This window comes from Macrobrachium rosenbergii, chromosome 20 (genome assembly GCF_040412425.1).
Source record: "Macrobrachium rosenbergii isolate ZJJX-2024 chromosome 20, ASM4041242v1, whole genome shotgun sequence".
NCBI classification, from domain to species: domain Eukaryota; kingdom Metazoa; phylum Arthropoda; class Malacostraca; order Decapoda; family Palaemonidae; genus Macrobrachium; species Macrobrachium rosenbergii.
In genome coordinates this window covers 32,366,960-32,391,223 of record NC_089760.1, presented here as the reverse complement: position 1 = coordinate 32,391,223, position 24,264 = coordinate 32,366,960, and the positions used below count along the sequence as shown (strand labels likewise).

Below are 24,264 nucleotides of genomic sequence, written 5' to 3'. Positions count from 1 at the left end.
GGTTTCTTCCAGCATTACCTTGCTCCAGTTTTCACCAATCATATAAAAACAAAAACAATGGGCAAGGCCCCCAAATACATTATATTGCAGCACTATCATAATTATCTGCAGTAGTTTTCACACTTGCCAACATGTTTCAAGACAATTTATTTTTTCATATTTTTTCCAGCAGCACTGAATAAACTTCTATTTCCTTTGAATGAGTATAAAATTAATAAGTTAGATACAGGCAGTCCCCGGTTATCGGTGGAGTACCGTTTCTGAGGGTGTGATGATAACTGAAAATCGCCGCTAACTGAAAATCGGCGATTTTCGGCACTTTTTTGGCGATTTTCGGGGGTTATCGGCGCCGATAAGCAGAAATCGGCGATTTTTGGCCCCAAAAATTACCGATTTTCGTCGCTAGACAAGCGCCGTAAAACCGGATCGCTGTTAACCGAGCCCGCCGTTAACCGGGGACTGCCTGTATTCATTAAATGATAAAATATATTCAACTTTCACAGTAAGTATACCCCAATTTTCTATACACTGACATATAATGATTACACAAAAGATACAAAAATAGAGTAAGAACCTAAAACTCACAGGTACACCTTATCACGCTTACAGAAACGGGTTAAAAGTGGCAAAGCACTGATGGCATACATTCAAGAATTAATGTGTAACTAAACACTTAATAAAAATATTTAAAAACCATATTTGTACATACCTTATGAAAATAATGGCACATTTTGGCCTTAAGGTGAAGTGAAATAACATCTTTTAAACCATCTAAGGCCAACATGTCTGCGAGTGCTGCTAATTCTCCAACTCTCACTCCCTCAGGTACTGTACTGCATCCACTATATATATGCTTCAATGCTACCATCACACTATCAGCTGAAAACCTGAAATAATTTTATGAAAATAATCATCTCTCTCAAGAAAATTATTCTGGTGAAAATACTTTCCTCAATATTAAGTCCTTAACAAATTTCAAAAAGTCTGTGAACATGATTACGTACTTCATAAAAATTGGACAATTAACCTTAACTACTAAAAATTGGAGAGTGTCACAAGACTTTGAGAAAAGAAGGTATAAGTACCTCTCTTCTTCTGGAACAGGGTTAATTTGGATCCGAATCCATCAACTGGGTACTATTCCACCACTGACTGACTAACAATCAAAAAGTTTCAATGAATAACTTTTGAGTAGTGGTGTGGTGTCTTTGGAACTCCTCTAGTGTTTGTACGGCTGGGATACACATAACCAGACACAGAATGGTGTCTGATGGCTGTTACATTCGTAACATATTTTGCATAATGACAGAGTTATTAGCGGGTCTTGACTGTACAGCCCCTACATTGCTTCTTATCTTTTGACGTCCCTCTGCTGGGATGGCACCCTTGGCCAGCATACTCTAAATGGGTCTAACCAGTGCACTATGTAAGTATATGGTTAGTATACTGTACTCTTTTTTTTCCTAGTACAGGATACAGTAGTAATATACCGATATTTAATGTAGCCTATTATTTTCTGGGCTTTGTGTTCAATTTCTATACACTGTTTAAAAGCTTATACAATAAATCACTAGTCACCAAGTCTCTTGATGACAACTCCTTATCTCATTGCTCAGCCAGTCATACTTGGCAGTTGTGTTTCTATAACCTATGTGCATGACCGCATCTATCCAAGATGAATTGCATCTGCCATTTTACTGACCATTCATCTATTTTCTCCAAGACTTCTTTTAACAGTTTTACTGTTATATGCCATGATACCCTTCTTAGTGTCATAAACAAATAAGCAAACTGGTTTATTTTTCTAGTCACACTGAAAACCAAGTCGTTTATGTAAATTACAAAGAGCAAAGGACCCAGTACTGAACCCTGAGGCACACCACCAATGACTTTATTCCAATAGGAGATGTCCCATTATTGACAACTGTTTTCTAGCCAGTCAACTTGTTTACTTAATTTTCCCATTAACCTCTTATGTGGCACCTTATCACAAATACCAAACAAGTCATGGAAGAAGTCTAAAATGTTGGTTAAACATGTCTTCCATTTAAAAACCATGCTGGCTATACAGAATTAATTAGCTTCAGAATCTCTCACTGTGATTTATGCACCCATCAGCACTTATTTGATTTTTATATTATAATACAGAAAATAAATTGGATTACTTCTATTAATATTACTGGAGAAATAAAATTCACAACAGGGTTTGATCAGATTACAATATCAAAAATCTCAAATTGTGAATAGCTTTGCATTACTGTTATTAAGAACATTAGCCAGTTCCCCATGAAGAGCAACTTGGTGCCCCTGGGGGGGGGATTTGAAGAGAAGCAGCAACATCTACAAATTTACATGCCCAGTGGATGAACATCATCACGCATACATAAGGATGACAACTACCCAGCTCTAAAAACTTCACTTATGTCACCTACAGGGAAGTGCCCTATCACATCATTAAGTAGTCAAATCAAAGAAGACCAGAAAGGAAGTAACTGGTTAAGTTCATGAAAGTTATACAAACAGAATACCATTAATGGCTGCACTTTCTCAAAGCCTTAATTAACCAGGAAAACACCTGACAAGTACTTTAAATGAAACTTTAATTTCCAACAAAAGAGAGACCTGCCACCTGAACAGACAACCATTCCTGAAATAACAAAAATCACTATAAGACAGCACACAGGAATTTGGTAGATGTCAAACACCAATAAAAGAGAACAGGCGGAGAGAGAGAGAAAGAAGCATGAGCAATCAACTATGCCTAACACTAATGAGAGAGGGAGAGAGAGAAAGACGACAAAACAATCATCTCTGCACCCAGTGGGGGACACCAACAAAAACCTCCAACCTCCCTGATCAACACAACCAAGCCATACAGGAAGAACATCTGGCATCACACTGACCTGCCAGGTCGTACGTTCACTATAAACCCACTCTCCCACTATAATGTTATTACTTTATCATATATGCTCTTGCATTTATCATCTCTTTAATAACCTTTGTTTTACTTAATTTTAGGTCCTGAGTGATAATGACTTTTCATAGAAGCTATTGTGTACAAAAATTATGTGGAATAAAAACAATTAAGAGACATACCCTTGTAACTTTATGACATTTCCAGCACTTTCAACCCAGTGACCAGACAGCATGGCAGCGAAGTATACACAGCGGGAAGCCAAAATACACTTGTGTGCTCTAATGCGTTTTTCACCAATCTGAAAACATGATCCCCTTTTTATACATAGGTCTCATCACTCACAAAACACTGAATTTGAACAAAATGTTTCTTAAGACGAAACAATCACATTCATAATCAGTCACAGCAACAAATCTAATTACTGATCAGACAAACTAAATTCTAATATCATAGCCTACAGCAATAAAGTATTTGGTACAAAAATATTACTAATAGAATACCAGCTAGTTTTTAGCTATATGTATAGCCTCAGGTTCCCAATAACACTTGAACATTGTACCCTCTTTTACTGTCAGCTTAGTGTTTAATCATACTGCCAAAAAAAATCAAACAAAGGACTTCCCAAATACCATAATTCCTCAATCATCTACAATGTGGCCATTATCAAATTTTTTTCTAAATCATCATCTTTGATGTGCAATCAGCTCTGAGTTTTATTTAGGACCGCCTTTTTTATCCCTAAAGCTTGTTGCCATTTCAATATGTGAACAAGTAGTAATGGAGAGACAGTCAAGTTACTCCAACTTTTGGAAGTCCATACCTGAAAACTTAATATCTATAACTCTGAAGCACTATTTTTACATAACTTTTCATGCAATTTCATACCTAAAAAAGGATAAAATTTTGGCAGATTTTGGTGACTACAAATACGCCGGATTCTTTTATTTTTCCAAGCACAATTCTTATGATTTCATTTCACAGGCTTGATCTTTATTACAAATATTTAGTAACATTAATTTCATTTGTCTAGAGCAATTACTACAAGGAAAGTAGATATTTTAGTTTTTTTTAATTGAAATGGGCAACAAAAGTCACAGAATAGATGATGTCCTCTACCCCTCATACACTACTACCATATCTAAGTTACTAAGGATTTTCACTGCTAAACTGGCCAGCCCTTATGTACTGTACTTACTTGTATTGTTACATCTGTGTTAATTTCATTCAGGAACATACGAAGTAAATCTTCTCCTAGCTGTGAACAAGACTCAGTGCCTCCTTGATCAGAGGGTTCTGTGAAAGTTAGAAAAAATACATTAAACTTCATTCTCTCTGTGTAAATATTGAAAAATCTATGCATACCCTCACAGTGGTATACCATGCCATTACTGTATATTTGTATGGCATTGCAATTACTGTATATTTGTATGAGACAAAATTCAGGTTTCTTAATTATAAATATATACAATGAAAAATGAAAAATAACAAATACATTTACAAAATGACCATCTTCTTTTAAAAATCTGTAATCTCTAGATAGAAGGCAATTACACTCCTCATCCCAGAATTCAAGAAATGTACTCACATAACCCAAAGACTAGGGCCCAACAACTAGCAAGTGACATACCCAAGGCACAAGCAGTCATAGCAAAAGGGCAATTATTTACTGATTTGTTTATGTAACCATGGTAAATGGTCCTGAAAAAATGTTTCAGGAAATAAATACTTTGGATTAGAAAAATAGGTGAAAATCTGATAAGCTAAATAGAGGTAATTACTCAATCCATGCATTTTCCTTCTTAACATGACAAGTACAGACAATCCCTACACATAAATTACCAACTTACACAGTTTGATTGTTTGAGTTTTTGATGTTACAAAATATCAAATACTAAAAATGTGAAAGAAAACACTGAAAATTCTTAAATCTAAATATAAATTTTGTAAGATAAATCATCTTTATGTTTGCAGTTCCCCAATTTACATGATGGTGTTAACAATTTTCTATTTCTGGATCGGGGACCCGTGTCAGCCGGTGAAATAATCCATTCAGCACTTATTTCTAGGTAATTCCGTTGCTAGATACCAGAGAAAAGCTAAATGTAAAGCTGGGGTTACTAACCCCAGAGCAAGCTCCAAGAAATGGAGTCATATATGGTAAAGGGTGAGATTGTCACAATCACGGGACCCTGCCCTATAAAGATTCCCAATGTCAAAAGTCCCAACGAGAGAGGTGCCGATACAAGCCCATGCACTACTCACGGACTGCACACAAGGCAATACTAGTCGCATTCCATTTTAGCATGCAATTTCGTTCACATGTATTTCGTTGTGCTCCTTATTTTGTGCTCTATTTTGGCATTTTTTATGGCATCCTCACAAGGTTCTTCTTCAACAACTTGAGTACCAGTGTTTTATTGTTTTTTAGGCGATTGAGGCTCCTTATTTTCCTTTAGTTTAATAATTAAAGGGATTTATAACGCCCGTCTCGGTCTCCTCTTTCGGCGTCTCATGACCTCTCTTGGTCTTGGGTCGGCATGTTTGTTTGGTGTTATTTATTTGTATACTTTCTTGTTTGGGATATATTCCCAATTAATGATTCCTATCTTTAGTGGGTTTGATTAATTTTATGTTTGTTCTGTACCCCCTTTACTACGAGAAGTGATGTTTAGCATTTAGGCTACGAGCTTCCCCCTCGAGCCCATTCGCTTATTTTCATGGCTTCATTACGCCTTAATTTTGTCCCTCACTTCTCTTAGCTTTTGGGAATCTTATTTTCATTGGTACTGTTACGGTTTTTTAATTTGTTTTTTACAATTTAGTTTATTTTGTGAATTTTGTGTTCCCTTGCTGGTCAAGTGCTGTCTTGCTGTTTAGGCTACATGGTTCCCCTCAGGCCTATTCCCTTATTGTTGATTTTTTTTTGCCTTATTTTAGACTCTCACTTAAGCTTATGGGAACATGATTTTCATTGGTACATTTAACGGATGCTTTTGAATTTTGTTGATTATTTTGGGTACTTTCATTTAGCCATTTCCCTTCATGTTCATGTCGTGTTGGGCCTGCCTATCCTCCTACATGTACCTTATAGAAAATTTTTGTTTTATTATTCATTATTCAGGTTATTAGTTAGCCTTTATCCCTCTCCTAGGCTTCCTTCCTTTGCATCGCCTCAGTTAGGTTAGCCTAGGGGTTGGCTATAGCACTTTTTCCCGGGAAAAAATCCTGAGGAGGGGCAAAAATCGTTGAGTTTCATGTCTGTGATCTCAATCTGTACATATGTGTTTTATGTCTGGTGCTTCCCTTTGTTTGGTTTTGGCTTGGATATATTGCCTACGTCCACCCTCTCCCTGTTTCGGCTTTTCACTTAGGCTAATGTTCCTAATAGGTTAAGCTGGAATAGCGAGGGTTTACCTGCGTAGCCTATCCTAGTTCAATCCTTCTTTGGGTTGCCTACCAAAGGTGACCGGGAGTGCTCTCCCCACTCCTGTTCACACTCCTTTTACCGACTATATATATTATTTTGTTGTATCGAGAATCCCCCTTTTACCCTTTGCTCTCTCTCCCCTTGGTTCGTTTTCAAGGTTTGTTAACTTACCAAGGCTTGAGAGCAATTTATCCTTATTTTGTGCTGTAGCCTACATCCCCTCCCTCTGCATTGATTGGTTGTCCCTCGGTGTGTCTGACCTTATCGGTTGGCACCCCACCTGGACCTGGAGGTGACTGGGAGTGCTCTCCCCACTCCTGTTCACACTCCTTTTACCTTTCTTTGCTCTCCTGGCCGTAGAGGTTTTTGCCCTTCCTCTCCTTTTCTCTCGCTCTTGTCGTGCAACACAGCTCACATAGCGAGGGGATGTATGAGGATCTCTGGGCGCCCGGGGAGTGCTGTCCCACCCCTGGTCGCTACTTTGGGTTACCAACCTCCTGGCCTATCCTTTCCTCCCCTTCCTTTTACGTCGACTGTTTCCCTTCGTGGTGCTTCCTACATGTTCGCACCTCACTGTTGGGATCTCATACGAGGCCAGTTAGCGTTTTCCACCTAACTGTCTTCTGTTTTATTTACTTTCGGCGTTCCCCCTCCATTTTGCTACTACCTGTTCGGTGTTTCATTATCTTGTTGGGCGCTCTCCTTGCTTACTGCTCCGGCAGTTATAGTGTTTAGCGGTCGGTGTTTATTTCCCCCACCGCTATCACTTCGTTCAGGATATCCTCCTCCGGGGGTTTTCCTCTCTTGGCTCTGAGTGCGCCCACTTCAGAACAGTTCATAACCTTCCCACTATGTTTGTATCCGTCACATATTGTTTTAACATGGTCGCTCCGGAATGTTCCGTTGACTCTGTTTTCGTGTCTATGAGATTTGTCCTGTCAGCCCGGTTTTCTCTCCGGTTTTCTCCGGGGGTTTTCCTGGTCTGACTAGGCTAAGTCGCTGCTACGGTACTCTGCTCCGGCATCCGTTCCAGCATGCTCATTTCTCATACGCTTTCAGCTGGTTTTGTCGTGTGCAGGAATGCTCCGCTTTCCTGCAACAAGCCAGCGGTCACGGAGTCTATAGTTCCCATTCCGGTGCGCAGTCTGTGTTGGGGAATTTATAGTTTGGCACGGAAGGTTGTGAAGTACGCTATGCTCTCTCCGAGCAGACTACTTGATGAACCCGTAGGTTTTATATACACCTGTCGGCTTTATCTCCGCCAAACTCCGCCTCATATGGCTTATTTTTGGCTCGGAAGGTTGTGAAGTACGCTATGCTCTCTCCGAGCAGGCTACTTCATGAATCCGGAGGTTTTATTTACACCTGTCGGTTTTATCTCCGCCAAACGCCACCTCATATGGCTTATTATTAGTCGTTTGGCACCCGGCAGGTTGTGTTGTACGCTATGCTCTCTCCGAGCAGGCTACTTGATGAATCCATAGGTTTCATATACACCTGTCGGTTTTACCTCCGCCAAACTCCGCCTCATATGGCTTATTAATAGTCGCTCTTTCGGCGTTTGGGCTCTCTCCGGGCGAAATTCTCGATGAATCGGTGGTTTTCATATACACCTATCGGTTTTTCTCCGCCAAACTCCGTCTCATATGACTTATTAATAGTTGCTCCTCCGGTGTTTGGGGTCCTAATTTTCCCCCTCCTGGAGGCCGGCCGCAAGTCTCGTAACTCTTCGCTTCACACCCTCTAGTCCGGGGTCAGCAACTGGCGAAACGAGTCGGGAAATTCCTATGTCCTTTGGTGGACATTTGTAATGTTCCTTTCCTTGGCGCCCAGTTCTCAATATCAGTTGCTGAAGAAGTTGCTGCCCCTTTGTTTACCGGAGTCCAAGAGTTGACCCGGTCCTCTTAAAATAAATTAGCTGTTTACGGAGGGTTTACTGAAGGCGTTGCGGCCTTCAGTCTCGTTCTCGAACCTGTGAACATCGTCCCGGAGCGGTAAGTAGGTTCGGGAATAAGTGAGGCAAACCTTTTCCGCTTAGCTCCAAATTAAGTGAGCCAAACTTTTCCTTTAGGGGATTCGTTAGCTCCTCATCCCTTTTCGGCGGTTCCTGGTCTACCGTCCCTAAGGTGAATCAGTCAAGAAAGACCCTTTTTAAAACCAAGAAGACCCGCTCCGGGGCCCCCTCGAGGACGTCTCGGATCTCTAGTCCGGTGCCGTCTACGAGTTAGGCCTCGTCTTCTGGAAAGGGACACGGCCCAAGCAAAGTAAGGCGGTTACCCCCTCCTTCCTTTGTTGCAGACTCTTTTACGGGTCTCCTTATAAGGAGCTCGATATGAGGGTCATTGACAACCTATCAAATTATCTAACTATCTATCTACCTCATGGTCCGTACCTTCCCTTTCCCAGGAGTTTTAATCCCAAAGAGATTAATCTCAGGACTCATTATCAACGGATCACCTGTAAATCCTGCTCCGTTCCGGAATTCTACCGTTCCGGACACCTCCACCTCTTTTCCCCTTCGGTCTGGGGAACCTTTGGCGCCTAACCCTTTATGCTTACCAGCATGAAGGCACCCTCCTATCGAGGGTGTGGGCACACGGAGGTTGGCGGAATTGCATTTCTTCCCTTCCGGCCTGGTATCCCCTTATCCGGGTTTTACCAGACTGGCAGAAGGAGCATGGTATCTATCTGGCAAGATCCCTAAGGGAGCCCTCATCTTCCCTAGGGGCTGGGCACATCGTCTCCGTTGAGAATTCTAACAGAGTGGCAGGCGGAGAATTCCAAGTTCACGCCAGCTGTGGGGTCTTTACCGTGTTCTCTTTGAGAGGCCTGCTTCCTACCCCTTGTGCTCAATGTAGCCCTCTTATCAACAGGCTTGTTTCAGAAATAAACAGCTGACGCATCTCCGGGAGACAGATATCACAGATACGTTCCCAATGAATCTTCTAACCCCGGACTACGCTTCTAATTTATTCAGCGTACAGCTCCCTAAGCTTCCGGAGTCAGTTCCCGGAAGCTGACACAGGGTGTAAAGACAGGCTTGCCAGGTCCTGGAACTCTTTGAGTTTAACAGAAACAGTGTCTGTGGTATATAATGGCGGTTCGTTGTTTCGGGTCCTGATAAAATCTCTCTTCTCAGGTTTTCTGCAGGTCCTGCTTTATTTCATCGGTCCGGATGGACAGCTGAATAGTCTTATGAACAGTTTCACCTGGAGAATTGATCTTTTCCCCAGGTGGGCGTTGTTACGGTCTGTCCGGGGCTACTAATGTTAATCAGAGCCTCCGTTCTCGTGGGTGTCTACCTTACGAGCGGAAACAATCTGAACTTGCCGGGCCCTATCCCAAGTCCGACAAAAAGTGCATGTAGTTCAAGCGCCCCCCTGCTCAGGCGGTGGTGCAGGCTCTTCAGGTTCCTGCCCCTGGACAGCCGTCAGACTCTCACTCCCAGCCTCCACTTCGATGTGTGCGGGTTCAGCCAACACATCAGCCCCTTGTGACTCCCCCGTGTGTCTCTGCCTCCCCCATGTGCCTCCGCCGGAGTTTTCTTTGCTTCATTCGAAAACCCAAGGAAAGAATTTTCACTTCACATTCTACCAGAGGCACTGAACCTCGGGGTTATCATAGGAGCAGGGAAGCATCCTGCTCCTCTCCGAGAAATTGGGAAGGCATACGCTTCAGGGGAGGCAATCAAGCCTCCTCCCAGTAGTATTTCTCACATGGGTGGGAGGCTGTACTATTTTTGGGGCCACTGGAACTTCAGTCCCTGGGCCCAGAGTATAGTTATCAAGGCCCGGGGTGGAGCTGGACTGTTTGTCCCCCTCCCCCAATCAGGTTCAGTCAGTTACCGGCCAGAGATCTGGAGGACTTTGTGAATGGCCTGTCAGGCTTTTTCAGTCTGCCAAAGAAGTTCCCTTCCACTGGAAAATTTTTCCGGGCGTGTCCCGTTTATTTTCCTCATTCAATGCAACAAGTCTCGGTTGCTTACAGTCTTGTAGGTTCGGATCCTACTGCTCCTGTGGAGCTGTAACCACCTCTATAGGCCTTTCCGACGCTTCCTTTCACATCTTAGTTGCAGGAAGGTTCTACCCCTTCTTGGGATTCAGATTCGGGGAGCAGACGTACCCTTTCAGGTTCATACCCTCCTCAATGCAGCCCCCAGAATCTTTGCCAGTTTGAACAATACCGTAGTTCAACAGCTCCGGTATTAGAAGGTTATGCTAGCCGCATATCTAGTTGCCTGGCTCATTTGGGCACCCAGCGTCGGGAATTGCCTGAGGGTGCCGGTCATTATAATCGGTTTTCTAGAGTCTCTGGGCTTCTAAGTACACAGGAAGGAATCCCACCTGTTTCCGGAGGGTGGCCTTCAGTGGTTGTGAATCCAGTGGAAGCGGAAAGAGATAGCAAGGGCACCCAAACATTTCATCAACACAAGCATACCTCTCGCCGTGCCCAAGAAAAGGTCTTGGGCTCTCTCCAGTTTGCTTCAGTGACGGTTCTCCTTCTGAAGTCAAAGCTGGAGTTTATAACCGGGGTATGGCGGAGTCAGGGACGTGTCTCCCTGATTCCTCCTATTTGAATAAGGGCCTCCGGCCTTGAACAACTGTCAATAGCTTATCGAAGTCAGTTCCTCTCCAGCTTCCCCTCCGGCCTCAGTATTCCACACCGTCACCTCTCTGGGCAGGTGGGGTGGATATTTTTGGCTCCATGAAGTTCATGGAACTTAGTCGGTCACGTTCCGGCAGTTCCATATCAACGCTTTGGAGGGCTGTGGCAGTCTTCCTATCCTTGGGAAACTTCTTCCTCCCAAGAAAATACATTTTAGGCTGGTTCTGAACAACGCAGCAGTAGTGCGCTGCGTGAACAAGTGGGTTCGTACTCGAGTTGAATCATTCAGGTTATGGTTCATTCTTCTCCATAGCCAACAGACACAAGTGCCTCTGTCTGCCACCCTTCTCGTAGGGGTCCAAAGGTCACTACATTTTCCCTATCCAGGGCCCTCCCCTGGTGTCGGAGTAGTCCTTAGACGGAGCGTCATTCAGGTAGTCTTGTGATCTTTCCCGGACCTAGAAGTAGGTCTGTTTGCAACCCAATTCAGCCACAAACTATCAAGCTGCCACGTCTGGTATAAACTCAGCCTGCGTCAGCCTCCTCAAAGTTCTGGTGCCCTGGGTTTGTGGTCTTTGTGAATTTTACAGTTTAGGAGGAAACTGATATTGGTCCTGTTATTACTGTCTTCCTAAAATCAGTCAAGGGATCCTACTCTACTGCAGTATGGTTCTGCAGTTAAGTAACTAGCACTCTTCACATAGTTTTGAAGCTACAGTAATGATGCAGCCGCATTGGCCCCGAGGAAAGTGTTTTGTTGGAACCAGACTCACAGGCCCTTAACTTTCAACCCTAAGGTCTGTGTTCGTCTGAGACCAGTACTCCGTCCACATTCGGTTTCCTGGTCTTTGAGTAATGTATCGGAGTTAGCTTCGGTAACCAACAATCACATTGTTCTTACCTTTCCTTGTTGGGGAAGACCCAAATTTTTAATCAGCTTAGCTTCTAGTGCTAGTTTTCCTGTACTGTCTGCCCTGTCTAGCGGAACCAACCATTTTGGTTTCCCCACATCAGGGGTAGTGTTGCGAATTCCTCACCCTAACTTTCTATCTACAGTTGAAGGTCCTCATTTTCGGTGGTCACCTTTGAAAATACTCCCCTTTCACAAGGTCTGTCTCTGTGCCCAGTTTTCTCCTTACAGGCTTATTTAGACAGGACCTCTTAATTTTGTCAGGTCCTCTCTTTATTTGAAAAGGGGGTACTGTCATTGTGTCTGCTATCAGGCAGCAAGTATTTTCTTAATACAAGCCTATTCAGGTTCAATTCCAAAGCTCATGATCTTAGAGCAGTGGCCACTTACATTATTTTCATTACATGAATTTCGAGGACCTTACTAATGTTCAGGGTGGAATTCTCCCCTAGTTTTCAACGTCTCTATTTAAAGTCTTTATACCATAAGAATGATATTTATTTCTCTGTTATTATTTCACCGGCTGACACGGGTCCCCGATCCAGAAAAAGGATTTTGACAAAGGAAAAATCTATTTCTGGGAGGGGCCCATGTCACCTGGTGACCCACCCTGTTTTTCATTCTCTCCCTCCCATGGTAAACATCATTCTAGTGGGGTGGGTGCTAACATGGAATGCGACTAGTATTGCCTTGTGTGCAGTCCGCGAGTAGTGCATGGGCTTGTATCGGCACCTCTCTCGTTGGGACTTTTGACATTGGGAATCTTTATAGGGCAGGGTCCCGTGATTGTGACAATCTCACCCTTTACCATATACGACTCCATTTCTTGGAGCTCGCTCTGGGGGTAGTAACCCCAGCTTTACATTTAGCTTTTCTCTGGTATCTAGCAACGGAATTACCTAGAAATAAGTGCTGAATGGATTATTTCACCGGGTGACACGGGCCCCTCCCCAGAAATAGATTTTTCCTTTGTCAAAATCCTTTTTATGCTTTTTTCCAGTTTCTTTTTAAAAATATAACCTAAAAGTATAATAAAGTGAAGCTGGCAAACCTTTCAAGGCAAAAAAATCACACTATATGAAAGAAAATTTAACAAAGGTTAAATTGCATCCAAGATAACTGATAGGTGTAAATATTATGTTGTAGCACTTTGGTATCAGGGTTACTTGATGTACATGACAATTAAGACTGTCACACATTTAAAACATCTGGAATAAAAAAAGTACCTACTATTGAGTGTGTATGCATGAAAAGAGAGTATAAATGTGGCAGTTTGATGACTGTGATTGTTAATGTCACTGGGCCAAGGCTGGAAAAGAATTAGAGCAAAAAAGGAACTTTGGAGGAGAGTATATCTTAGTTCAACCAGACCACTGAGCTGATTAACAGCTCTCCTAGGGCTAGCCCGAAGGATTAGATTTATTTTACGTGGCTAAGAACCACCGGTATTATTTAATTACTTAATTTTTTATGCATTCTTTCCCCCCTTCTTTTTCCAGCCCAAGAAGAACCCTAAAAGAGTTCAGAGGTCTGGTTAAACAAATCATTTATAACTAACTAACTAACCAACTGGTTACCTAGCAATGGAACCTACAGCTTATTGTGGAATCTGAACCACATTATGACGAGAAATGAATTTCTATCACCAGAAATAAATTCCTCTAATTCTTCACTGGCCAGTCGGAGAGTCGAACGCTGGGCCAACAGCGTGCTAGCCAAGAGCTCTACCCATCCCTCCAATGAAGAACTGGAACTTAGGAGTTGAACCTGTCTTATGGAGGGCGGAGAAAATTAAATGGTGATTCACTGGGGGGATTCACCTCCAAAAGTAGGTACCAGAGGGAAAGAGAGTTGGCATTGATAGCAGATGTGGAGTACTTGAAATAAGTGTAATTATAAGGGGTTTAACTGCTAGAAATACAAGGTCTGCAAAAAAATTATTTACTAGTATACTTGAAAGAGAGAAAATAGTAAAGAAAAGTTTGTTTGATAATGCACTAGTTCAAGGTATATGGAAGAGCAAACTGAAGGATGTAATGGTGAGAAAAGAATATCTGTATAAGTATCTGATAATTATTTGGTTAGTGAAAAAAATTTATGCAAGTTCAGGTTGGAAAAGAAAAGAAGAAATTCAATGAAAATGGCTGAGATTAATGACAAACTTAAAGAACACAGGATAAGTAAGTAAACTTTCAGGATGGGGTCACAGAGTCAGCAATGAGTGCTTGTACTTTCAGGAATGTGGGAAGAAACAATATGAATGGTAGGATGAAGGGGTAAGAAGTTTAATGACAAAAAAAATCAATGAGATTTGAGGTGTAACAGCATGGCAGAAGATCGTGTGCAGGAGCACAAGAGAGTGATACGAAGGCACGAAGGAGAGAGAGGAAGACGTAGTCTTGTAATGAAATAGGGGAGGGGGGGTTAGAAAGTGCATACAGACTTTAGTGAACAAATAATTTTAAATAATAAATTAATTAACAATGATAACTTACCATTGGATCTTTCAATGCTGCTAAGGAGACTACTGACATCAGACACCTCAGAAATCTCAGCTTCCTTGGGTAGGCTAGTTGACATCACTTCACTCAATGATATGCTTTGAGATGGTCCCAATTCTGATATGGAAATATCTTTGCTAGTTGCCATATCATTGGCTTCTGAAGGCTGGTCATCCTTTGTTCTAGACACAGAACTTTCTCGTTGTGAACTGGTTTCCTGTTTATGCTGACCTTTCACCTTATTTGTTTTCAAATTCGGAGACTTACTTTTCAGTGAATGGATAGGGCGGGGAATTCCTGAAACAAATGAACTGTCTTTTGAATTGGATGATTCATTTATCTTGTCATTTAAACTTACATTTTTCCTTGTAGGTGGTTGAGCAATAAATTCATCCCGATCTATAACTGATTTAGTCATTAGCTTACTTGAACTTTCTGGGCTTGAAAAGACAAGGGAATCACTAGGGGCAGATCGTGTCATGACATTACAAACTTCTGGTTTCTTTTTTGGAGGAGGTGCCTGTCTTCTTTTTGGTTTGGGAGAACCAGTTTTTGATGAAGTTTCAGCCTCAATAAACATGAAAAAACCTTTCTTTTCCTTGCTACCACCATCATCAGATCCTCCATTATTTTCTCCTTTACTGCTTGATTTGATAATATTAACTTTTTGAGATTTACTTGCATCTGGGAGGACTGGCGGAAGGGATGAATGCCCATCTTCAGGTTGAGATTCAGCCAACTGTGTTGACACAGCACCATCACTCTCCGACTTTCGTTTTCTTCTAGTTTTTGGTGATGGAGTATCAGCTTCTATATACATGTACACACCTGATGACTGGGCTTTGGCCTTTGAGCTCAATTTTTTATCCTCTTTTGCTTCCTCTGTAGAAGGAGTTGGTATTTCATTAAAGTCAATAAACATTGAAAAAATTGACTGTTGTTTATCCTCATCTTCTCCAGTGCCGGGTTCCTTCACTTCTTTGGCTTCTTTTTTACCATCTTCATCCTGAGGACCAATGTATCCAAACACCAGAGGAATAGAATCAACATCTTTGACTGAACCAACACTAACCTGTCTATCACATTTAGAAACGGATGCCGTATCACCACTTTCTTTCTCACGCTTAAGAGTAGAGCCACCAGAGACAATTGGAGTGTTCTCTGAAACTGCCCTTGCTAATCTTGGGCTTCCAGTAATATTTGTCAGAGAGGTATATATGGATTCACCCCTTGCACCAGCCTTAGAATCACCTTTTGCTTCACTATTACTTGACTCACTACTCTTACTTTCATTTTCCCTGTCATCTTTTTCTTTCTCTTCATCATCCATTTCTTCCTTATTGATGCTGGAAGAACTATTTTCCATGACTTCAAAAGACTGTTCTGGTACAGCCTTTCCTCTCTGAGAAGTGTCCAGTTCTCTTTTAGCTACCAAGTCAACACACAGAGAATCTGGTGATGGTGACCTGGTTCCTTGTCCTCTCCTTGCAATTTCTCTTTGGAGTTCTAATGCCATTTGTTCAGTACTCTTTTGGCCTTTCAAGACAGGATGATTAACTATAACATGAGGTGCACAACTAGGTTCTTCCAAGGTATGTATAACTGGCAGACCTACAGATGCTGGTCGAGGTATGGGGTCTACAACTGGCACATCTAAACCACCAAGAGAGTGAATGCTACCCAACATTGCACTATCCATCATGCTGCTATACAATGATCCTACACCCATACTGCTCTCTGAGCTTATACTAGCAGTCATCAAACTTGCTGTCATCATATTTGTCGTTGGAATGTTTGAATATGTTTGGAAATTATGTTCAAATAATAATGAACCTTTCTTTCTTTCAATTTCCCTCAATTTTTCTGGGTCTTCCACACTATCCTGATACAAGCTTACAGATTCATCAGATATTTTTCTTTCCTTACCATTATCTACACTCCTTGGTTCTCTAGGATTGCTTTCACTCTTTTTGGATGAAATAAATGTAACATGATGAGTACTAACAGACCTACTTGATACATCAGACTCTGGTGTCTGCTCTTTTTCCACTTTCACCTTCTCTGGTTTGAATGAGGATGTTGGAGACTCACTTGATACACCATCTACAAGAGGATGAAATACTTCAAAAGTTCTTGCTCTCACCAGTGGTCTTTTAGGACCAGATTCATCATCCACAAGACTGTCAACATCCACTTCAATCTGATTTCCATCAGGTGACCCCCTGCTAACTTCACTAGTACTTCTTATCACATTAACCTGTAGTGGAAGAACCGCAAGGCCTTCATCAGAATCATGACTACTAGAGTTATCTTCATGGCTGCTAGGTAATTCCACCTCTAGGCTGGATGTCTCATGGAGATGACTTAGCCTCTGATCACTACCACTGTTACTGACACTAACACTGGCTGTATCAAAATCCCCGCTGTCCTGAGATTCTGCACCAAAAGATTGACTTTTTTGTTGCTGGGATGTTTTTGAGGTAGATGCTGATTGAGCAGGTATAGAATGATATTTAGTAGCATTAGTGGCCTGATGAAGAGAAGGTTTTTCTTTTGAATTCGACATGGCACTGTACTTAGAAGGTTTCTTTACTTTAACACGCTCCAGGATAAATGGACTAGATTCTCCATTTACAGAAACTAGCCCACATTTCTGTTCTGCTTCCTTTATTAGGGTTTCCACTGGTGTTGATATAGAATTTTTTGCCTTACTTGCTTTGGGTGGGGAATAATCTTGTCTTTCTCTCAACTTATCCTGAAATGTCTCTCCACTCACCTGCATAGGTGATGTCTGCAATTCCTTAATCATTGACACATTAAACACAGGAGATTCTTGCTTTGATAACTGTCCAACAGGAGACAGGTCATCACCAGATGACCTCTTGTTTGGTGACAGTGGTTTCAAGGCCTTCTTGCCTTTCTGGCTCAAATTACTTGAACTCGCGTATACATTATCTAAATTACTATCACAAGTATCACCAGAAACTTCCTTTTTCTCCACTACAGGTTGCCTACCTCGTGCTTCACAATTTCCAATATCTACAACACTAGGGTCTGCAATGTTCATGGTGTTACCCAATGGTTTACGAATTTGAACATGGATCCTTTGACTAGATTTTGGCCTCACAGATACAGCTGTAACTGGACTTCGTCCCCTTGATTTAGGCTTTAGTTTAACAGTATTACAAGTACTTGAGTCAGTGTCAGAGACATTCTTGTAGCAAGTGCAGCGTGGATCCCTTGGGTTAATGAACCTCTCTAGATCTTGTATGTTACCTCTTCGTTCACTAAGCTGCCCTAATCGGAGTTGTTCAAGAATGATCTGCTGAATGTGCTGCTCCTCTTCAGTACTAAGTCTCTCAATATGCAATTTCTTATGACTGATGAGTGCTCTTTGCTGGAGTGTAGCAAGTGTGTCTTCAAGTTTCCTTTTCAGATCCAGACCAGCTGCCCGATTTAGCTTATCATCGTAGAGTGTCCTGGAGACAAAGTTGAAGGTTTTATATACAGAACTGAAAAATCTAACTTTTTAAAAAAACTAAACTTAGAAATTTGTTAAAAAAATTCTTATTCCCATATTTATACATTTATCAGTCTGTTTAAATATGCAAGATGCCATATAAATTTTTAAGTACAAAGCCAGAATTTGGCTAAAGTACATTTTTGCATTAAATTATATCTCATGAATATTTTAATAGTACTGCCTATCATTCAAAGCAATGCACATAAGACAGGTAACCTTTCAAATATTATAAATAATCTTCAAGATCTTTACAACCAATTCAAAAGAGAAGAAATTTGTTTTACTCATAATACTGGATTTAAACAAAATTTATTGAGTCACATCTCTGACAATATTAAGATATGATTTTAAAAAATCAAAATGTCTAGGTACCCAAGAGGATGTGAACTTAGTAGAAAAGAATGGGTGATTAAAGGGAAGATTTCACAATTCTAAGCATGGTTTAAACACTGGCATTTTGGTAAATGTATTTCTTACCTATGAAGATAAGAATGGTAAATGCAAAATGAGGAAAAGAGAACTGAAATTTCACAATACACCCATGCCTGCTGATCATTTAGCAAGTGATGCTCCACACTATTACAATCAGGAATGTAACATGCACCTAACATCAAAATTTCAGACGGAGATTTACATGTAAGATGAACCCTTTCTATTCTAAAAATAAATGTATCAATTCCAATCACAATCATAGGGTATATTTTGCAATGAATGCTATTCTGACTAATGAAACTGCCAGTACAAAAATATATTTTATTACTGAAAAAGGATGCAGTACCCAGGTTAAGTGTTAAAAAAAAAATGGAGTGTTAGTCTAGTTAGTATATCATTATCTAGGTATTCAGAGGATATCAAAGTATTATTCTCAACAAATAAGTGAGAACAAGCAGCATCACATACAACCTACTAACCCAACCGCTAGACACTTCACCTAAAATCAGAATGATTTCCACCAGGTTTCAGCTAAAAAACAGTGATTCAAAATTAATTAATTAATAGATAAATTTATTCTACACACAACACCATAATTTACAACAATCCCAACAACAAACAATTTTTAATTCAAATTACCTAATAAATAATCACTGCCATTACTATTCCCCAAAGCAATTTTTCAAACCAATTGTGATTACTGTTCAATATTCAATGTTCTTATACTGTACTTCCTTGTTTCCCCTACTGAAGTGTTACATTTCTTTTAGTACTGTAGCAAGCCTTATACAGTATTTAATTATAAAGGATACATTTCATCTTCAAATCTTCTAAGTTTGGCTGACACTTCACTCAAGTTCAAGTTAATTTCCTTAAAACATGACAACATACTTCAGGTTTTGTATAATGCAAACCATTGTCTTACTAGTAATTCTGACTCTGGTAAATAAATATCTACAAAATGCACAGGTATTGCTAACAGGGCATGTATTTCTCAATCTCATTAAATCAATAAACCATTTGGATTCATCCCTTGCAAATTAATGTGGTGCTCTGTGACCTAACTTTAGAACATTAATATCTCACTACAAGGGATGCCTGAAGGGTTTGGCATTGTGTGTTAACAGCAAACTTTTCACAGAGTTTTAGCTATGGTAAATATACTCCCAGGTTATTTAATGTTCATTATACGAGTAATAACTGCAGGGATGGTACATAACGCCTGCTTTACTACTGCTATAAGATAGTATCATATAAGCAAATAAAAACAAATCTGTGTTGTGTGCATGACCTATGTCTTTCTAGGCTGAAGAGACATCCACATTTACAAATAAAGTCTTGGAGATTCTGAAAAGGTTACCATAAAAGGTTGAGATTTAATGCTGAAGTGCACTAAGAAGACTGTATCACAAATAAAGATGATTAGACACTGAAAAACAGATTGAGATCATCAAAGACCATGATGGTTTGGCCAAGTACCAGAAAGTTAAGAGGAGCAATTTATAACAGAAGTGGTAGGTATGGATGTAGGAAACTGCTGACCAGTAGGAAGGTCCATATCATTAAGAGGCAAAGATAAAAACTACAATATTCATTACTCTTTTTCTCTCAACTTTAACTACTGCCTCATCTCATAGTTCTTTTGTAGCATCTCACAGTAAATTATGAAGTGAAGGGCATAAATTACAACTTTTAATTTATGCTCCCTATGGTACAAGAATCTTGGTGAAAATCTGCGGAACTACAGCTCAAGCAATGCAAAAGATTCTGAATTGAAATGCCTTCCCCACCCAAATGAAGCAAATGTATTCCTTGGAAGTCTGGTGAACTGTTACATGAAAAGGCACATCCCTGAGGAACAGTGAAGTGAGGAAATCCTCTTCCTCCATGGAACAACACAACAAGGCAGCAGTTTCAATCTTGACAGGAGTTTCCCTCAGTAACTTGTGCAACAGGAAAAATTGATGGTGGGTGTCCATCCACCTGTCACCATTTGGAGTCATACATACAAAAAATGAAATGACACAACACAAAGGTTGGTTCTTAGGTTCCTTACCCAGCTTTGTTTCACCAAAGCTGTCTGGAGAACCTGTAGTTCTCAATTAGTTTCCTGGATCATATGAGAGATGGGTTTGTGGTGCACAAAAATTACTGTGGGTTCAGAATTAATACTAAAAAGTATACCTGTAGGTCATAAAGATAAGAGAAAAGGCAATGTCTCCTTACAAATCCCTGAAGCAAAGAAAATGCAAATCATCAAGCCCTACAGATTTTAATGCCACAAAGGAAAGTTTGATACTCAAGAAGAGGTTTGGCCTCCAAATGAGAAGATTATAGGAGAAGCTGCGTCTGCCAATAAAGAGCTAATAAAGAGGCAGGAAACAAGTTACCAAACCTCATAAAGAAGTATACTTACCAGAACGTATGCAGCACTGATGAATTCGATCTGGTTTAAAAAAAAAATGCCACCAAGGACATTTATCTACACCAGGCTTTCAGGCAAGAAGGATCAAAATTAACACTGCTGTTCTGTGCTAAAGTCACCTGATATAAGACCAGGACAGCCCTGATTCACAGCTGCTATCCCCCAAGCCTTGGGAGAAAAAGATAAAATTCCAGCTGCCAGGCTCTAGGATGCATAAAAAGGAAACAATGGACAACAAGAGGCCTTTTTTCTTGAGTGGTTTCACTGACCTTAGCAAGGGATTGTCTTTTCAGTCATACTCATACTGAACAGTTCTCAGACCATAAAAAAAACTTGAAAATTTCACAAAATTGTAGCACAATTATGTATATATGAAAGCCACATACAGTTTTGAGGGAGCGTGATGATCTGAAAGTGTATGTAGCTTTCTTAAATATATCTGTTCTCCAATTTGTGTTTTTCTAAGTTCCAAAGTTCGATACTGATCTGTTATCACCATCAAAAACCCAATGAGTCCAAAACTAACAGCATCAGTTATCTTCTCTTTCCCACCCAACAAAATGTCTCTAAATATAAGTACCACCTGAAGTACTGCTTACAGAAGCAAGCTGGAGGTAAGACAGAAAAAATGGAGAGAGAGAATGAGGAATGGTGAGGTGGTCTAAAGTTCAAGCCCACCAATGGCTTGATAGATTCCACAGACAAGTACAATTTTAGCATCCCTGTAAGCTAAGGATGGAGGTTTTGGGGGAACCCACAGGTCTACCTGCTGAGTCACAAGGAGCCTGCCTGGTCCTAGCTGGAGTGAAGAGGTGGCTTGGGCGCTGAATATACATCTATCTTCAGACTCTAAAATATGCCTTTGAGAGATCTTTACCTTTAATTTGGTTTGTGACAACAAACAGAATATTAACGTATTCAAAGTTGGGAGCTATTTTTGTAGAGATACAATGGTATCAATAACATAGTTTTTAATCCTTTATAAATCCATGGTCTCCAAGTTCCTACCATCTTTCTCCTGAGCAATTCATTACCCATGGAGCATAAAATAAAGATTTGAAATTTATTCAACTGAAACTATATCAAAAGATCAGACATACAACTGTGTGCCTGTCTTTGGGTTACCTGCTTCAATCTATAAAATTTCCACTCTGATATTTAGGTTGTCTGTTACAACATAATTTCTGTTTGCCTCACATAGGCCTACATCTATAACCAATATTACTACTACAGTATAATACTTCTATTTGAACACAGATCAAGTTTTTTGCCGATGGAATTCAGCAAAAAAAAAAAGGGGGGGGATCCAAGAATAAGTTCTTATGATTCTGTTCTATTTACTTTACTATCCTATTGATGGCTTTATGTTTTTGCCTTTCTACTGGAAATAGAAAATTATATGATATGCGTCAATAAGTTGCAAGTCATAACTAATGGGGCTAGCAATCATGTGTGTGTCACTAGGGTATGCAAGGATCATGGGATAAATGGTACAGCATGAAGATTATTCACATAAATTACCAAACAGGACCATGGGATAAATGGTATAGCATGAAGATTTTTCACATAAATTACCAAACAGCCAGTCTAAAAATCTCAAAAACAAAGCACATGATTTCCATTACATTTAGCATCTCCTCTCATAATAACAACAGGAACCACTTTTGTGGTTACTTTCTTTTAAGAACAGGGTGTTTGGTAGTGGTATCCAATGGTTACCACTACCAAGCACCTTGTTCTTAAAAGAGAGCAACCATGAAAGTTATGACAAATATAAGCTTACACCATTTAATGGGACTGAGACTTACATCAGTATACAATTATTCTCAATAATCAAGAAAGGAAAAGCAGCAGTTGTAGACATAACACTCCATTTTTTCCTCCATAAATCTTTTTACCTATGCTGTATTTCCTTCTGACCATGGTCATTGATTAATAAACAACTCTCCCCTAAAATATTACCAGCTTCTTAAGATTTGCCACCTCAAGTAGATATACAGTAATGTGTATATTCACTCTGCAATTAAATTCTTCTTGAGTTATAAATTTGACTCTTCAATCGTGACTATTTTTGATGAGTCTTCCATCGATTAATAACCTGCTCTTCCATAAAATATTACCAGCTTCTTAGGATTTGCCACACCTTAAGTAAATATAATGTGTAAATTCACTCTACAACTAAATTCTTCATGAATTTAAATTTGTAAATCTCCTTTTGTCATTATTTTTGGTGAGTCTTCCATTCATAATGCTACCAACTTCAGGTAAAGAGGTTATTCTTCAAAAAAAAAAAAGACAAATATCCATCTAACTAGTAAGACTAAGACTGAACTTTCTTAATTTTTACTTATTTTTTCTTTAAGGATCCAACTCTAACTGGCCTGAATCAGGATAATGATAAAAGGTATTTTTTAAAATTCAAGGCTCTTGATGTTGCCGAGAGCTGTAACTACTTAACCACTTTATGTTGGAGTTTTCAGCCTTTAAAGGCATATTAATTTGTTACAAAAAACCAAGACAGTCTTCAACACTCTAAAGATACCTACAGCATACTACTTTTATAACACAGTCGAACCTCTTAAAAGTGGCATTCTGTGGTCTGGGAACTCCTGTGGTTCTGCCCAATTTTGAATCAGCAGCCATTAGTTCGTTGAGTGGCCACGAGGACAGTGCCACATATTGTTTGAAATTTCCAGACAGCAAAAATTATGCCATGTCTCTTTTTAGTTTTTATGAAAATAATTGTAAGTAATGAAAATGTGTGAAGTCAAATATGTTTTTGATATTAAATTTAAATGCAATATTTTTTTAAAGATTCCACCTGAGAAGGCTCTACCAAGTCAAAATTTTTAATCAAAACAACGAGACATTTGGCAATGCACGAATTCCTTACTCTTAGAGTACCTGAAAGACCTCATTTCTTTTATATGACTATATTTACCCATTCAATATGCCACCCAAGAGATTAAATGATGGTAAAGGTAAGAATCACAAGCATAAATCTTTATCTTTGTTAGAAAATGTTTCTATCTTTCCCCTCCCATTAGCATATGTTTAGTGTTCATTTCCTCATTAGATGACGGTGTGCATTGTTTACTTTTTGACGTCAAATGCACTGGGTGATCGCCGAAATTCATTCTTTGTTTTTATCATTTCATTACCCTCTACAATCAAAATAAATGAAGAAGAAACTAACAGCTACAATTATGAAGATAGTAAATTTAAGAGATGAAAGTCACCAATAATATTCTGCAGATTCTGAGAAGATTTAAACAGCTGACTTACAGTTAGGCTAACTTGGTAATGTAGGCTAAACGTGTTAAATAAAGTACAGTACACTATTTTAAAGAATATTATATAATATGAAGCTATAAAATGATAAAGTGAAAATATACGAGTAACAAAATGATAAAAAGTGGTGTCAGAACTTAGTCAAGTGGTAGGCTAAGTCGGCAACTAGGCTATTTGTATGTGGAATTAGCTTGCAAGACTCTGTTTACATATGGGCTTCATTTTTTAGGGGT

The 24,264-nt window shown here is 39.9% G+C and overlaps 1 protein-coding gene across 6 annotated transcripts in view; it reads right to left on the bottom strand.

Annotated features, from left to right (window-relative positions):
- Nucleotides 1–24,264, bottom strand: part of LOC136849223 (serine-rich adhesin for platelets) — an 87,247-nt gene that overhangs the window by 29,893 nt on the left and 33,090 nt on the right. For all 6 annotated transcript variants that reach the window (XM_067122428.1, XM_067122431.1, XM_067122425.1 and 3 more), the window contains 4 exons: nucleotides 14,355–17,839; nucleotides 4,113–4,210; nucleotides 3,097–3,215; nucleotides 710–887 (listed from right to left, as the gene is read on the bottom strand). In XM_067122428.1, the coding sequence (XP_066978529.1) occupies nucleotides 710–887; nucleotides 3,097–3,215; nucleotides 4,113–4,210; nucleotides 14,355–17,427 (3,468 nt within the window). In that variant the 5' untranslated portion in view covers nucleotides 17,428–17,839. The remainder of the gene's footprint in view (nucleotides 1–709; nucleotides 888–3,096; nucleotides 3,216–4,112; nucleotides 4,211–14,354; nucleotides 17,840–24,264) is intronic.